Below are 13,564 nucleotides of genomic sequence, written 5' to 3' on the forward strand. Positions count from 1 at the left end.
AGTTCCTTGTCGATCTGCGCACGCTGCCGCGCTGTGGCATTTACTGGGGTCTCCTCGAAAAATATTCCCCTGGTGAGCCTGTGAATTATGTGAATGGAAGATGCATGACGCTGGCGAGGGACGTTGCACAGCAGTTTGTCTCCTATGAGCCGCTGCGGCGACTGGTTTGTCTGCCGTACAGCGTGGAGAGGGAGCCGGAGTTTCTCAGCTTGAACATGAACCACGAGGATGCGATGGTGGGTCGCGTGCTGCGCGAGATCCGCTACAAGGAGTTGGTGTACGTTAAGGAGGGTCCGTGCCGCTTTCATGACGTTCACGTCGGTAGCCATCTTGGACCTGTATCCCAAGGCTCCGTTGTTGTGCACCACCTTTGGGAGAGCGAGTACGAACTGTTGATGCGCCGCTTTGGGAATGATACTTTTCCTTTGCCCCAAAGGTACAGGCGAATGAGGGGAGGATTTGTTTTTGATTGCTTTTGGTAGTGGTGAATAATGTTTTATTTTTGCTGTGATCATGCATTATATGACCTCCGTTAAAGAACTTCTTTAGGTATCATTCTAGTGAGGAGGGATAGGGGGAGGAAAGTAAAAGAGGATAAGTCATTTCAGGGCGGTGGATGGAAAAGCTGGAGCACGTCGCATCGTGACGGCGTCATCTTGGACTGTGCCTGAAGACGATGTTGTTTTACAAGTGCGTGACATGGCCACTCGCCCACGGGGAGTGGGGCAATTTCTTTGAATGTTCAATTTATTTCATTACTTAAAAATGCACGTGTTTTCCCACTACTTTGCTTTGTTTTGTTTTCCGGTTTTGGGGATAACAACAGCTGGGTTGAGCAGCATTGCCTGGACAGCAAGGAGGGAGACCCAGGGTGTTTTACGAAGGGGCTGTGGAGGGCGTGCCAATGAAAAGGTGGGGAGCCGAGATTACTTGTGCGCCGTTGCGGCGGTGAAAAGATGGCAAAAGAGCAGATGATGAAGCATTGCGTTCAGTTACACCACGCAGATTTCCACGCAATGCACGCCGAGCCATTAGTCGTTATTTGCGCTCAACGCCTCACAGCCACGCACACCTCGGCCCAGGGAAAGTAACACTACTGTAGATTTCGCACTCGGCCGCGGCCAAGGACTCAGCAGACCCCCGTGTGCATCGTGAACGACGTCAGCCTCTGTTGCATTTTACTCCCTCTAGTGGGGTGCTTTTTTTTTCGTGTGAAGGCGGCGCTGGCCCAACTGGCACTGCATATAAGTTCTACGTTGTTTGTGTGCTTTTTTTTTCATTATGCGCTTGTGTCGACTGTAATTTGCTTGGCTGGTCCCGTGGCGTGCACACAGATTTTTGGGTACCTGCCTGTGTCCTTTGTGGCGCCTCAGCGGCGTTGCCGGCAGTGCGTTGTATAGGGTGCGTGCGGTTTGGCATGGTGCCGCGGTGGGATGGGCCGTCGGACGCTGCAATATTCCCGAGGCTGCGAAGTGTGAGTTACGTTTTGCGGAATCACCACGTTGTTGTTTGTGAATGATGTTCCCTTTGCTTTTTTTTTGTTATGGCGTTGTTACCGTAATTATAGTGTCATTGTTGGGGGCATTACGAATGCCCCGTCGTGGGGATGATGGTGAAGGATTATGGTAACTCGAGGGAGGCCTTTGGCGGAGGTACACATTCTAGCGCACGGACGGTTGGATGCGGTGTTGGGTGCTTTATTGGGTTTCACTGGAAATATTGGGGCAAGCGGAGTCTTTTTTTTTTGGGGGGGGGGGGTGCCTGTCCCACGGGTACCGCGGTGTATTGTGGCGCTTTTTTTAAAGCTTTTAGTTGGTTTCTTTTGTATGCTGCACACACTTTTGTAGGTTGCGATAAGAAGACATTCATCACGTCCAGCGTTGCAGAGTGTCAGTTCCCGTGGCGGGCGGGCATTGCAGTGTATGTTTCGGTTCAGCTGTGTGGTCCAGGCGACATGAGCGGTGCGATCCTGCGGGAGAAGATCCGGACCTCTAAATGTCTCATTTCTCTAAATCGATGCTTTGTATCTTCTTATGCTCCCATGCTGCGAGTGCTATTTCAGAGGAAGCCTCGTGTATGTTTGTGTGTTGACGTTGCGTGGAAACGTTGCTCCATGAATGTGTCATCCTTCTGGTTGTCTTTGGAGTGGTGCAAGGTGGTGGCGATGTTGCCATCGCTGCAACGACGGCGTTGTTGTCTCTCTTGGGGCTCTGCAGATGTGCTGAGCCGCGTCTCTGCATTTTTTTTTTCTCTCTCTTTCTGTGCGTTTTTTTTTCTTTGCGGCCGGCCGTAGAACACATTCGATTTTTTTTTTGCATATCTGTCACCTTCACAGGACTGCCACTTCATCACTGACATGCGTCGGGCGGTTGTTGAACGCACCGAGCAGGAGCACATTGGCTTCGGCAAAGTCATCCTCTTCGGCGAGCACTTCGTCGTGTACGGCGCGGAGGCGCTTGTGGCGGGCATCCAGGAGTACACCTCGTGCCGGCTGGAGCTCACGAGGGGGAGGCCGGGGGTTTCGGTTGTGGACAAGCGGCCCGCCGTGCCAGGCTACATCGTGGAGAAGGCCGAAGAGCAGCGCTTGGCCCACGGTCTGGTCTTCCGCCACTTAAACATTGACACCACCGTGGATGGCGTCCGCATTCATTTGGGCGGCTCGCTCGTGCCCAGTAGCGGCATTGGCGCGTCTGCCAGCGACGTTGTGTCCCTCTCGCGTGCGTTAAGTGAGATGTACGGGCTGGGTCTGAGTGAGCAGGAGGTGAACCACAGCGCCTTCGTTGGCGAGGGCGGCTACCACGGCACACCAAGCGGGGTGGATAATACGGCCGCGACGTTCGGGGGGCTCATTTCCTACCGCCGCGACCACGGGAAGGCCGCCTTCAGTCGTGTGTCGTTTTTGAAGCCGCTGTTTCTGGTGGTGTGCAGCACCGGCATTACGGCGAGCACCACGAAGGTGGTCGGGGGGGTGCGGAAGCTGAAGGAGGAGAAACCCGCGTGGTTCACCGCACTTCTGGAGCACTACAACGCGTGCGTGGGGGAGGCCAAGGCGGCCATTGAAACCGGAAATTTGGTTCGCCTGGGGGAGCTGATGAACAGGAACCACGCGCTCTGTCAGGAGCTCACAGTGTCCTGCGATGAGCTTGACGCCATTGTGAACTTCTGCCGCGAAAACGGCGCACTCGGCGCGAAGATGTCCGGAACAGGCCGTGGTGGGCTTGCTGTGGCGTTGGCGGCGGACGCGGCGCAAAGCGACAGCATTGCCGACGCCGTGAGGCAGCGCTGCCCTGCCGCAAAGTTTGTCTGGAAGTACAGCGTATTTCCAAAAGAATCTTCTCTGTAGCACCTTTTTTTTCCTTTTTTCCTTTTTTTTTATTTTGCTTGGGAGAAGTGTGTTGTGGATGGGAACAAATACGGCGCAATTTCTCTTGAGAGCACTTGGGGAAAGATAAGAAGTACAAGGGGAGGCTGAGCAAAGTTTTAGCAGAAACACTAGCAGTTCTCGTTTTGTTTTCTGTTCAGAGGGGGGAGGCGGTGGATCTGCTTGTGTGCATTGGGACTTTTTAAGCAGACCGTTCGCTCCACCGCATTAATAATGTGTTGCTGCGTCCTTTCGCTTGAATGCGTTGGTTGCCGCTGCGAGTGTGTCCTGCAGTTTGCAGCTTTATTTTATGCCCACCACTCCATCCCTTTGTGCATGCTCGTTTTTGTTTTGGTTATCGCACCACACCGCAAATACACACACGCAAACACGCCGTGCGTTTGTGTTTGCGTCCTTCATCAGCCATACGGATAGATAGGAATGCAACCCCGGCCACGCAAGCGCACTTTTGCGCGCCCGCCTGTGTTGGGCGGGGCGTTTGCCCCCGCGAAGGAGTTTAACGCCATTTTCCGCATTCAGAAAATACGTCAAACACTCTGTGGCGTTGTCGCTTCACGGAATGCCTCGTCTCAGCGGGCCTCGTCTGAGCAGGCCTCAACACCACGGGAGGAGATGCCGTACGACGTGTGGGGGCCGGGTCTGGAAGGGGCGGTGGCGCCGCCGCCCAGGCCTCAAGGCTCCGCCGCTGGCCGGTTTTTGCTTTCGTCGCAGCGCCGTGTGGAGGAGCTCACGCAGGAGAACCACCGACTGGAGCTGCTCTGCATTACGCAGGAGGAAACCATGAAGCAACTTCGCGAGGCACTTGCGCCTGGCGAAGGCAGCAGGCGGAGGGTGTCGCAGACACATCGGTGAGGCGGGAGCGATCGGAACGTCGCAACACGCCATCGCTGAGCTGCAGGAGCCAAGCAACGCGTCCTGTGATGGAGTGCGGCGGCACGGCAGACGTCGCCGGTGCCTCGCAGTTGTCGCCGGTGCCTAGTAAGCTTATGGAGGCCGTAAAAAACGTGGTCGGTGCCGCGACTTGGGTGTTTCCACAGCGTTTCTCCGACGCCTGTGCCTCTGGAAACGACACCGGGAACGGGCTGGAGACGGCATGCGCTGTTCTTGACTTTGTGGCGGGCCACCTTGCCGAGTGGGACCGTCTTGCCAGCGAGTCTGCGCAGACGCAAGCGGCGAATGCACTTTTTTCACAAACGCTCGTCGACCTGGAGGGGAAGTCTGAGACTTGGCGCGCCACAATTCTTGCGTTGGTGAAGAAATTGCAGGCGGCGCAGGCAGAGCAGCGGCGCAGCCTGCAGGAGAAGGATTCTCGCATAGCTGCATTGGCTGCGTCGCTGGACGTCCTCGCCACCGATGCCGCAAGTGCCGTAGAAGAGCGGGACCGTTTCATGCACCGCTGTGAGGATCTCGAGCGTTCCCTCTGCCTCCATGCTGAGGAGCAGCTGGCCGAATCTCGGGAGGCGGAGCGACTGCGGCGCGATTTCGAACTACTGCGTGGCGAGCTGGACTCCGTTCGCACGCCCTCGTCAAATGACGTCGTTGCCGCTTCCGGGGACGGGGCAGTCGATGCAGGCGAGCAGCACATGTGCCCGCAGAGGGACGTTGCAAACTTCCATGCGACTATTGCGTGTCTCACAAGTGAGCGAGATGCACTGCAGAACGGGCTCGACGCCCTTACACACACGCTTGCCGCGGCGAATGAACGCGTGGTGTCGTTAGAGGAGGAGAAGAGGGCGGCAGCAGAGCGGCTGAGGGCACTGCAGGATGACGCCGAGAGGTTGTTGCAAGAAATTGCACATTTGAAACGTTCAGCGGCAGCTTCTGCGTCGCATCCGGAAACTTCAGGAACCACCGCAGAAAACTCGGCAGGAGCTACGCGCGATCACCAGCCTCCGGAGTCACACCGGCGTTGGTTTCTGCAGCCAGTTGAGTACTGTCGGTTTGACGGAACGGGGTTGCCAGCCCCTGTCGTGGATTTTACCTCCATTCTCGGCGCCCTGGATGCCGACCATCCTGCTTTCGCCGACGGCAGCGAGTGCGCACGCTCTCCAGGGCTATTTTTTCACATTGGGTGCGCCATTGCCGAGAAGCTCGAGTTTTTTGGAGATTCTCCCCCGATTGCTCTGGGCGCGTGGAAGCGGTTTCTGCTGCAGCTACAAAGCGGCTTCAGAGACACCCTCTTCTACACAGCCGACCACGCCGCTGCATGCGCCCAATTTTTTTATGCACTTTTGGTTCACTCCGGGATGGTGCCTCACATGAGCCGCGCAGAGTTGCTGGCAGCCGTCACCGCCGCACTCTGCATGGACTACGGCCATCCAGGCGTCTCAGGCTGCCTTCTCGCCGCGGCGCAGGACCCTGCCGCCGCTGGCATTCACGGCTGCATCCTACTGGAGCGCCGACGCCTACAGGACCTTGGCGACATCCTTGCACACAAACCGTTTAACTTTCTTGACGACAGTGCAGCGACGCACTCGCTGCTGGATGACGTGAGAGCCTTACTTATTCCAGATGAGCTCCATGGGCACTGCAGCGGTCTGATGCGTGCGTGCCTCGGGCCTATGTTGGACGGTCCCTTGCAGATAGAGAGCAGGCTTGTGCGCTGTCGCCTTGTTCAACTACTGCTGAGGTTGTCACAGTATGCATTCTGCATGCGGGCATTTGATGTGAACGAGCGATACGCCGAGAGGTGGTTTGGCATGATGCAGAGGCAGGCGAAGGTTGCCACCGATCTTGGCATTTACGGCTTTGACGTGCCTCACAGCACACCCACCGCCGCCGAGACGCAGCTGCAGCTGATTGAGCTCACGGTCCTACCGCTGTGTCGCATCGCGGCTGAGGTCTTCCCGCCTCTGCATGCGTGCGAGAAGGCACTGCGGGCAAACCATGCTGCATGGACCTCTCGCGCTGCGCAGCTTCCCACCGGTATTGTTGCTGATGAGGCGTTTAAACCATTGTTGCACCCCGGCATCATTCCCTCCCACGTTGACGGTGTTGCAGGCGAGAATGCGGCTGCTTCCGTCACCGGTACACGCGCTTTAGATGAGGTTCACGTAAGCGCCTCGCGACATGTAGACAGTGGCTCCCTTCTCGTCAACACCGCCTGCTTCCTCGCCTTTCAGAAGGAGATGCTCGCTGCATACGAGGAAAGCATGACTCTGCGTCACCTGCTGGAAGCACTTCTCGCCCCCATTGAGGCTCTCCCTGCTCCCCAAGATGTTGCCACCTGAGCAACTCTCTTTCTTGGCTCATGCGTATGAAGCCGCATGTCCTGCGCGACATACCGATATGCACATGCTCCGTTATCATGGGGCTCAGCCGTTTGCGTGTCTCGGCTGCGACATTTTGCCGTTAGATTTACCGGGAAGGAGGAGTAGACGTGGGCTTCGGTTTCTGTCGTTGTCGTTTTTTGCTTCTGCGTGCGTGCATGTTTATTTGATAGAACTGCTCATGTGTGAGACATATTTCTTTTTTGTGTTTGCTTGCAATGGCATGTGATGCGTCCTTGCGGGGGCGAGCACACAACAGAGGCAAAAACAAAACAAAAAAAGAAGAAGAAAAAAAAATCAGGAGAAGTTCTTCTGCAGCCCTCTCTTCTGCTCTGGGAAGTGGGGAAAATGGTGGTGGTGGTGCGTAGACGTTTCATTTTACATTTCCCCTTCCGTGTGCTCTCCTCTGTGCAGCCGTAAGGAAGCTTCTGCGGAAACACACCAAGCAAAAGTAATCGGGGCGTCCTTGCCGTCTTTCACGCCCTGCCAGGAACACTGAGACGGACGAGGAAGATGTCACTTCTTGAGTTGTGCAGGGAGTACGTGGCGGCACGGAGCAACGATCGGATGCTCGCACGAATGCTTGCCTTGAGCCTCGCGGCTTTACTGCTGGTGCTGGCGGTGACACCGGGCCGCCAAGTAGCCAAGCTGTTTCACGCACGCAAGACGCGAGAAGTGTCGGAGATGAAGCGGAGGCGGCGTTGTAGTTTTGGCGTGAATTTGGCTGACCGACCGCGCGTGTCCAGCTACGAACGATTTTTCTTCCTGCTGCGAATAGCCGTGCCTTCCCTGCGCTCCCGGGAAAGCGGGACGCTGATGATTATATCGTCGCTGCTGCTGTTGCACACGTACCTTACTTTGCGCCTTGTGAAGATGAGTACGCACCTCAGTAGGACTGTGATTGAGTGCGACCTCGCAGCAATGGCGAGTACCCTCCTGGCGTTCTTGGCGTGGTGCCTACCTACCGCTCTCACAAACAGTTCTCTGCAGTACTCTGTGGGGGTTCTGACACTGCAGCTTCAGTCAAACCTGAGCCGCTACTTTTATCGCGAGTACCTGAACCAGCAGGTGTTCTTTTCCCTGGCAAGCTCGCACCGTGGCAAGGAGCTGGATCAACGCTTGACGAAGGACATTGAAAGCTGGTCCTTGGCGGTGACAATGTTGTACACACGGCTGCTCAAGCCCATGATTGATGTCGCGCTCTTTTCTTGCAGGTTAACGTCACTCAGCGGGGCTCGCAGCCCGTTGGTTATCGCTGGCTACTACACCGGCTTCGCAGCCTTTACCTACGCCTGTGCCCCGGATTTTGAGGGTATCGTAAGTGAACAATTTGCACGGAATGGTGCCCTTGTCACCGCCCACCAGCGGCTTGTTCCATACGCAGAGGAATACGCCATGACGCAGGGACAAAACTTTCATCTGTCGCTGATGGGCAGATACCTTGCCTCTATTGTAGAGCACGATCAGTGGGCCTCCTACGTGCGTGGCGGGTACGAGCTTATAGAGAGACTTGTCCTAAGGCATGGGTCTGTGCTACTTGGCGCCGCCGTCTGCGGGGCGGCGGTGTTCAATAAGCATACGGAGGGAAATTCTGCTGCAGAACTCATGGCGGTCTTCACGGAGACGTCGTACCTCGTCAGGAAGCTGGCGGTGTCGATTGGGAGCATTGTTGAGAATTTTAAGAGGTGCTTTGTTTTACAGGCGCTAACGAACCGTGTGTACGAGCTGCAGGAGGGGATAGAACAGGTGATAGAGGATGGGGCGGGGAGTGGGGCGGGGGAGGTGGTGCGAGGGAATTATATAGAGTTTGACCGCGTCCCGATTGTGTTGCCGACGAATGAGGTGCTTTGCAAGGGGCTGTCGTTTTACGTGAAACGGGGCATGAATCTCCTGGTCGTTGGCCCCAATGGCTGCGGTAAGTCCTCCATGGTCCGACTTTTGGGCGAGCTGTGGCCGCTTCAAGGAGGCCGTATCATGAAACCGCGAAGTGATCAGATTTACTACGTGCCGCAGCGACCCTACATGTCAAATGGGACACTGCGGGATCAAATTACGTACCCGCTGAAAGCCAGCGAGGTCCTCGTCGGCGAATCCACGCTGCTGCACTGCCTGGAGCAGGCCATGCTGGACGACATTTTTTTAAAGCCCGACATCACGTGGGACTCCACTATCTCGTGGGCAGACGACGTGCTGTCGATGGGTGAAAAGCAGAAACTTGCCATGGCGCGGCTGTTTTTCCATCGACCGAGCTTTGCCATTCTTGACGAGTGCAGCAGCATGATGGACGTGGAGGTGGAGGAGCGGCTGTACAACGTGTGCCACGAACTTGGCATCTCCCTCATCACCATTGCCCATCGCCGATCAGCCTGGGGTCATCACAACTGGATCCTCCGCTTTGACGGTTGCGGCGGATTTATGTTTTCCCCGGTCAGGTTTGAGTCAGAGGGGGTTGTGGTTCTCACGAAGATCGTCACCGCGTCTGACCCAACCATGGTGGGGCGGGAGGCTCGGCTTGACTTATCCCAGTACGGTGGGTAGGCGGCCGCTATCGGTATTGTGTTGCTCACTGGCGTTGCTGGCGCCATGTCTTGGGTTGGAGTGTCACTGTGGGTTTGCTTTCGTTTGCCTGCCACCGCGGCGCAAGGCGAATCCCTCGCTGACTCTCTACGGCGGAAAGGAAGCGGCGACAGTTACACCCGCTCATCTCCTGGCGCCAGGCGGTGTGACCTTCGCTCTCTCTCTATCTCTCTCTCTTCCCCCCCCCTTCTTCTGCGTGCGTGGCTGCTGCGAGAAGCCACGATGGAACGTGCACGTTTCGTGTATTACACCCCGTCGCATTCCAGTCGTGTTTACTCACACGTGATGTCGGAGGTGAAAGCTGTTTTCTTCGGGAAATTCTGCAGTCCAGGCTGACGCCGGGCGCCTTCTGCTCGCACCAATCATTTCTGCGGCTGTGGGAGCCTAACGCGAGGCCACCGAAACGAAGGCACGAAGATTAGCCTACTCTTCTCAGGCGGGTTTATTACCAGCAGAACACAAATATATTCCCGTGTTGTGTGTGTGTGGAGGGGGGGGGGATACGTGACAGACGAAGTCGGTAATATTAAATTTTTTTTTCTTTTTGAAATGCCGCTGCAATCGCCTTTTTTTTTTCTCGTGTTTGCTTTTGTGTCTTTTTTCCCATAGGCGGCTGTGCCGTCCGCTTTTCGCACCGCGCCCTATTTTATTTTGTTTTCTTTTTTTGTTTCGCCTCCCCTCCTGCAGCAGATACTTCACGCAAGCATTGTCGCTCAACGACTGTAATATGGCGTCGGAGAGCGTAGAGCCCTCACAAGTGAGGGCGGTGGTGCCGAGTGCTGAGTATTGCCTCTCTGCCGAGAGTGTTTCCACGCTTTTCATGCCGTTGGAAGAAGGAGAGGCATACGCACGCCAAATCCTGCAGAGACAATGGTTCCGTGGCTTCTCCGAGCTCAAATCCAAGGCGAATTTGAACGCGACCACGTTGTTGATGCTGCAGAAGCACACAACAGGCGCGGAGGGACCGAAGGAAAACGACGGAGAGAAGCAGCGTGAAGAGTGGGATGAGTGGCAGCAGCAAGGATCCGTTGTAGGGGCGGATAAATTTGCACAGGATCGAGCGCGAGGGGAGTTTCTCTACGAGGAGTCCAAGCAGCGAGGGGAGCTGGAATGGGAGGAGTTGGCTGATATCTTTTGCCTGCAGCTGTTCATGGAGGAGAACCTGCGGCGCGTGGAACAAGTAGAGGAGTCGATGGCAATGCTGCAACTTATCCACGACGTGATGAAGCCAAAGACTCGCCAGCGGTACATCTACGCATGGGGGGTTGTCACAACTGTGGCGTTTCCACCCCTGTGGAGTGAGACGGAGCGCATCCGCAGCAGCCAACGCCACAAACCAGCCCACATGCGTCTCCCACCGACGACGTGCCGGATCCCCATTGAACCAGACCCCTACTGGAAATCCTGGGAGCTCCCTGCACCGCCAGTCGCCTTGATTCAGGCGCAATCGGAGTTGTAAGAGACCTGCACCGTCGCCTCCCCTCCAGTCATACAATGGCACGGCTTCCTCTCATACCTCCTCTTTTTCACCCTGCAACAGACACGAGGAAAGAGAAAAACAAGACTAACAACCGCAACAAAAAAGACCTTTTACTCTCTTAGTGTGTCCCCAGCGGCTTCCACGCCCCCCTCCGCCTTCTACAAGGGGGTGTTTTATCTCCGATTCCGTTTTTTTTGTTTTTCTGCCGTAATGCCGTGACTAATGTTTTGTTTTTGTTTTTGTTTTGTTTTTGCTGCGTGTTTTTTTTTTTTTTGGCCTGCGCGGCTTTCTGCTGCCATTGTTTTGTTGTGGCATTTTTGACCCGTTGATGTTGATGGTGGGGGGGGGGGGGGGGAGGGGGCACATTTGCTGCAGCGCCACACACTCACACACCCCACCCACCCACTTGTTACACCATCCCTGAGTGACGGCGTATGTACATGAATGAAATGTTTTGTGGTGATTTTTATATCCCTCTCCCGTGCCTGTATATATATATATTTTTTTTTTGATCTTTTTTTTTCTCTCTCTTTCGGTTTGTATGGATTGCGGCTCTGCGCAGAAGTTGTTGGGATGTCGCTTTTTTAAATCCTTCTTGTTGTTGCTGGATGCGATGTCGCTTTTCTCCTCCTCTTGTTTTTCATTTAATCCCGCCCTGCACTCACGTAGGCGCGTGGCTGTGCATTCGGTCAGGAAGGTAGGGGGACTCCATTTTTTTTTCTTCGCTTTCTTTGACGCATGCCGCCGGAGGGGGTTGCATCGACGCCGCAGTCAAACACTGACAACAGCCTTTGCGACCACTACCTCCCGTTGAAGAAGCGGTTCTGTCGTGCGGAGAAGCGCGGGGGTAGCCGCTTTTGCCACACACATGATACACCCACGCTGTTCGCAGCCCAGCAGGTCAGTGACGGCATCAGGGTGGCGGATGACACCGAACGTCCACGGCGGGTGCCATGCCCCATCAATCCCAATCACACTGTTTACGAATCACGGTTGCAGTACCACACGAAGGTGTGCCCGGATTTGCGCTTTGTTGCCACGCGGCTGCCTTATTACCGAGCGAATCTCCACGCCTTTCGCGGAAATGTGTATTGTGCAGGGTCCGACACGCAACACGAGCGACGGACACACCATCACTTAGATGCCGACACCCTTCGCCAGCTTATCGCGCGCGTGCGTCAGTGTTACTTCACCGTAGTACAGCCACAGATGGTATTGATGGCAGAGGAGATATCCAACAAGGGTGAAGAAGCATCCACGTCGACGCGAAAACTGTCGGCCAAGCATGGTCCACAGCACCGTGCCTTGCTCCACTGCCTGCAGAAAGCAATTGCAGGGTTTTCAAGACGCCAGGTGCAAACGGATGGCGCCGGAGCGGCGGTGGCTGGCTTTCTAGAATTGGGGGCGGGAAAGGGCGGACTCTCAGTGGCGTTGCAGGATGCCGTACTGTCCCACGCCTTTGATCTTCCAGGGAATACGCCCACGAAACAAAGTTCCATGGCAGCAGTTGGGTGCCGTGAGCCACTCCTTGTTGTGGTCGATGTAGACAACTTTCGCCGCAAAGCCGACGCACGTGTTTGCCGCACACGTCTTCCTCTCATTCGGCTGCGTCTTGACATTAAAGACCTCGACTTGGCTGCTGCGCTGCGGGACCCTTCCGTTCGCAAACGGGACCGAAGCAGCGAACACGCTGATAAGAGCATTTCTTTGGATCCCCGCCCTGCTGCGCTAAACGCAGAAGAGCACTGGGTGGCGATGGGCAAGCACCTTTGCGGCGCCTGCACGGACTTTGCCCTCGCATGCATCACGGCACCCAACCTTCGGACGGAAGGACGCCTATCCGTGAGTGCCGTCGTCCTTGCCACATGCTGCCACCATCGCTGTGAGCTGCGGCACATCAACTCGCTGGAATCCACAGGCAGAAACGGTGATACCGTTTTGCGTCTGCCGGGAACGACATACACCCTTTCTCCCGCGGAGTTTGCAGCAATTGCTTCCATGTCTTCCTGGGCTGTCAGTGGGGCTTGTGTTGATCACGAAAGCCGCATCACAGGTGTATGCTGCAAGCGCGTCATCGATGCCCTACGGATACAGTACTTGAAACAAAGTGGATACCGAGCTGCCTACCTATGCCAGTACACTCAAAGGGAGATCACGGAAGAAAATGTTTGCATTGTTGCGTTTGCGTAGGCCGTAACTCTTAACTAAGGTGTTTCAAGAAATTATCATGTGCTACTAAAATAAAAACCGTCCCACAACCAAACAACACACATGGCACACTCCTCGCCATCTTAACAACACGACAACAACGCACGTATATTTTTTTTAAAAAAAAATAGCAACACGACAAACCGACAGGCACGCACCACAGTTTTATTATAACACTCTTTGCGACTCTGTTCACATCTCTGCTTTCTCCTTTCCACAAGAACGCAGTAAGGATGGCGCGGCTCGAAAAAAGGTTTGCCTCAGTCGTTGGCATCTGCTTCCTCATGCTTCTGTTTGCGCTGTTTGAAGTTCAACCCCTTGACATCGGCCCTGGGTTGGATTCGAAGGGTGCCCCGCACATCAGCCCTCGCCAACCGTCTGGAGGCGTCTCCTGCACTTCGGATGACGAGGCGCTGCGACATGTTCCTCGCAGTGTTGTGGAGACGTGGAAGGAGCGGAAGTTTCTCATTGTTCTTGGCATTCCATCAGTGGATATCGAGGCGAGGCGGAGGCGGCGCAACCTGCAGCGGTCGACGTGCTGGCGATTCCCCGATGTGGCGACGCGGGCGAACGAGTTCCGCGGTGCGATGCTTGTGCTCTACTTGCTCGCGCGGCACTCGTCAAACGGCTACAACTACTCTGCCGCGC

General features: G+C 55.5%; 9 protein-coding genes across 9 annotated transcripts in view, besides 5 other annotated features; all 9 read left to right on the forward strand.

Moving 5' to 3' along the window:
• Window positions 1-2: 2 nt before the first annotated feature.
• TraAM80_01155 (UDP-Gal or UDP-GlcNAc-dependent glycosyltransferase) lies at window positions 3-482 on the forward strand (the record flags this gene model as incomplete). The annotated part of the gene is made up of 1 exon (XM_029378208.1): window positions 3-482. A coding segment is annotated over one exon (480 nt), but the record flags the coding sequence as incomplete, so codon positions are not given.
• Window positions 483-1,609: 1,127 nt separating this feature from the next.
• TraAM80_01156 (uncharacterized protein) lies at window positions 1,610-2,293 on the forward strand (the record flags this gene model as incomplete). Its single annotated transcript, XM_029378209.1, has 1 exon — window positions 1,610-2,293. The coding sequence occupies one exon, from the start codon at window positions 1,610-1,612 to the stop codon at window positions 2,291-2,293; it is 684 nt and encodes a 227-aa protein (XP_029241923.1).
• A 63-nt stretch (window positions 2,294-2,356) lies between these two features.
• On the forward strand, window positions 2,357-3,343 carry TraAM80_01157 (mevalonate kinase; the record flags this gene model as incomplete). Its single annotated transcript, XM_029378210.1, has 1 exon — window positions 2,357-3,343. The coding sequence occupies one exon, from the start codon at window positions 2,357-2,359 to the stop codon at window positions 3,341-3,343; it is 987 nt and encodes a 328-aa protein (XP_029241924.1).
• Window positions 3,344-3,347: 4 nt separating this feature from the next.
• Window positions 3,348-3,379: a microsatellite.
• Window positions 3,380-3,802: 423 nt separating this feature from the next.
• Window positions 3,803-4,234, forward strand: TraAM80_01158 (uncharacterized protein; the record flags this gene model as incomplete). Its single annotated transcript, XM_029378211.1, has 1 exon — window positions 3,803-4,234. The coding sequence occupies one exon, from the start codon at window positions 3,803-3,805 to the stop codon at window positions 4,232-4,234; it is 432 nt and encodes a 143-aa protein (XP_029241925.1).
• Window positions 4,235-4,302: 68 nt separating this feature from the next.
• Window positions 4,303-6,612, forward strand: TraAM80_01159 (3',5'-cyclic-nucleotide phosphodiesterase; the record flags this gene model as incomplete). Its single annotated transcript, XM_029378212.1, has 1 exon — window positions 4,303-6,612. One exon carries the CDS (start codon window positions 4,303-4,305, stop codon window positions 6,610-6,612), a length of 2,310 nt encoding a protein of 769 aa, XP_029241926.1.
• Window positions 6,613-6,905: 293 nt separating this feature from the next.
• Window positions 6,906-6,951: a sequence feature (A-rich).
• A 213-nt stretch (window positions 6,952-7,164) lies between these two features.
• TraAM80_01160 (glycosomal ABC transporter member 1) lies at window positions 7,165-9,189 on the forward strand (the record flags this gene model as incomplete). The annotated part of the gene is made up of 1 exon (XM_029378213.1): window positions 7,165-9,189. The coding sequence occupies one exon, from the start codon at window positions 7,165-7,167 to the stop codon at window positions 9,187-9,189; it is 2,025 nt and encodes a 674-aa protein (XP_029241927.1).
• Window positions 9,190-9,380: 191 nt separating this feature from the next.
• Window positions 9,381-9,405: a microsatellite.
• Window positions 9,406-9,955: 550 nt separating this feature from the next.
• TraAM80_01161 (uncharacterized protein) lies at window positions 9,956-10,687 on the forward strand (the record flags this gene model as incomplete). The annotated part of the gene is made up of 1 exon (XM_029378214.1): window positions 9,956-10,687. One exon carries the CDS (start codon window positions 9,956-9,958, stop codon window positions 10,685-10,687), a length of 732 nt encoding a protein of 243 aa, XP_029241928.1.
• A 246-nt stretch (window positions 10,688-10,933) lies between these two features.
• Window positions 10,934-10,982: a microsatellite.
• Window positions 10,983-11,044: 62 nt separating this feature from the next.
• Window positions 11,045-11,069: a microsatellite.
• Window positions 11,070-11,446: 377 nt separating this feature from the next.
• TraAM80_01162 (tRNA guanosine-2-O-methyltransferase TRM13) lies at window positions 11,447-12,898 on the forward strand (the record flags this gene model as incomplete). The annotated part of the gene is made up of 1 exon (XM_029378215.1): window positions 11,447-12,898. The coding sequence occupies one exon, from the start codon at window positions 11,447-11,449 to the stop codon at window positions 12,896-12,898; it is 1,452 nt and encodes a 483-aa protein (XP_029241929.1).
• A 251-nt stretch (window positions 12,899-13,149) lies between these two features.
• The window catches only part of TraAM80_01163 (UDP-Gal or UDP-GlcNAc-dependent glycosyltransferase), a gene marked incomplete at both ends in the record, with an annotated part of 528 nt that continues 113 nt past the window's right edge, over window positions 13,150-13,564 (forward strand). The window contains one exon of the mRNA XM_029378216.1: window positions 13,150-13,564. This exon is cut by the window's right edge and continues 113 nt beyond it. Within this exon, the coding sequence (XP_029241930.1) occupies window positions 13,150-13,564 (415 nt within the window).

The sequence above is a fragment of the Trypanosoma rangeli genome (genome assembly GCF_003719475.1).
Source record: "Trypanosoma rangeli strain AM80 chromosome Unknown Tra_15.4_contig_00023, whole genome shotgun sequence".
NCBI classification, from domain to species: domain Eukaryota; phylum Euglenozoa; class Kinetoplastea; order Trypanosomatida; family Trypanosomatidae; genus Trypanosoma; species Trypanosoma rangeli.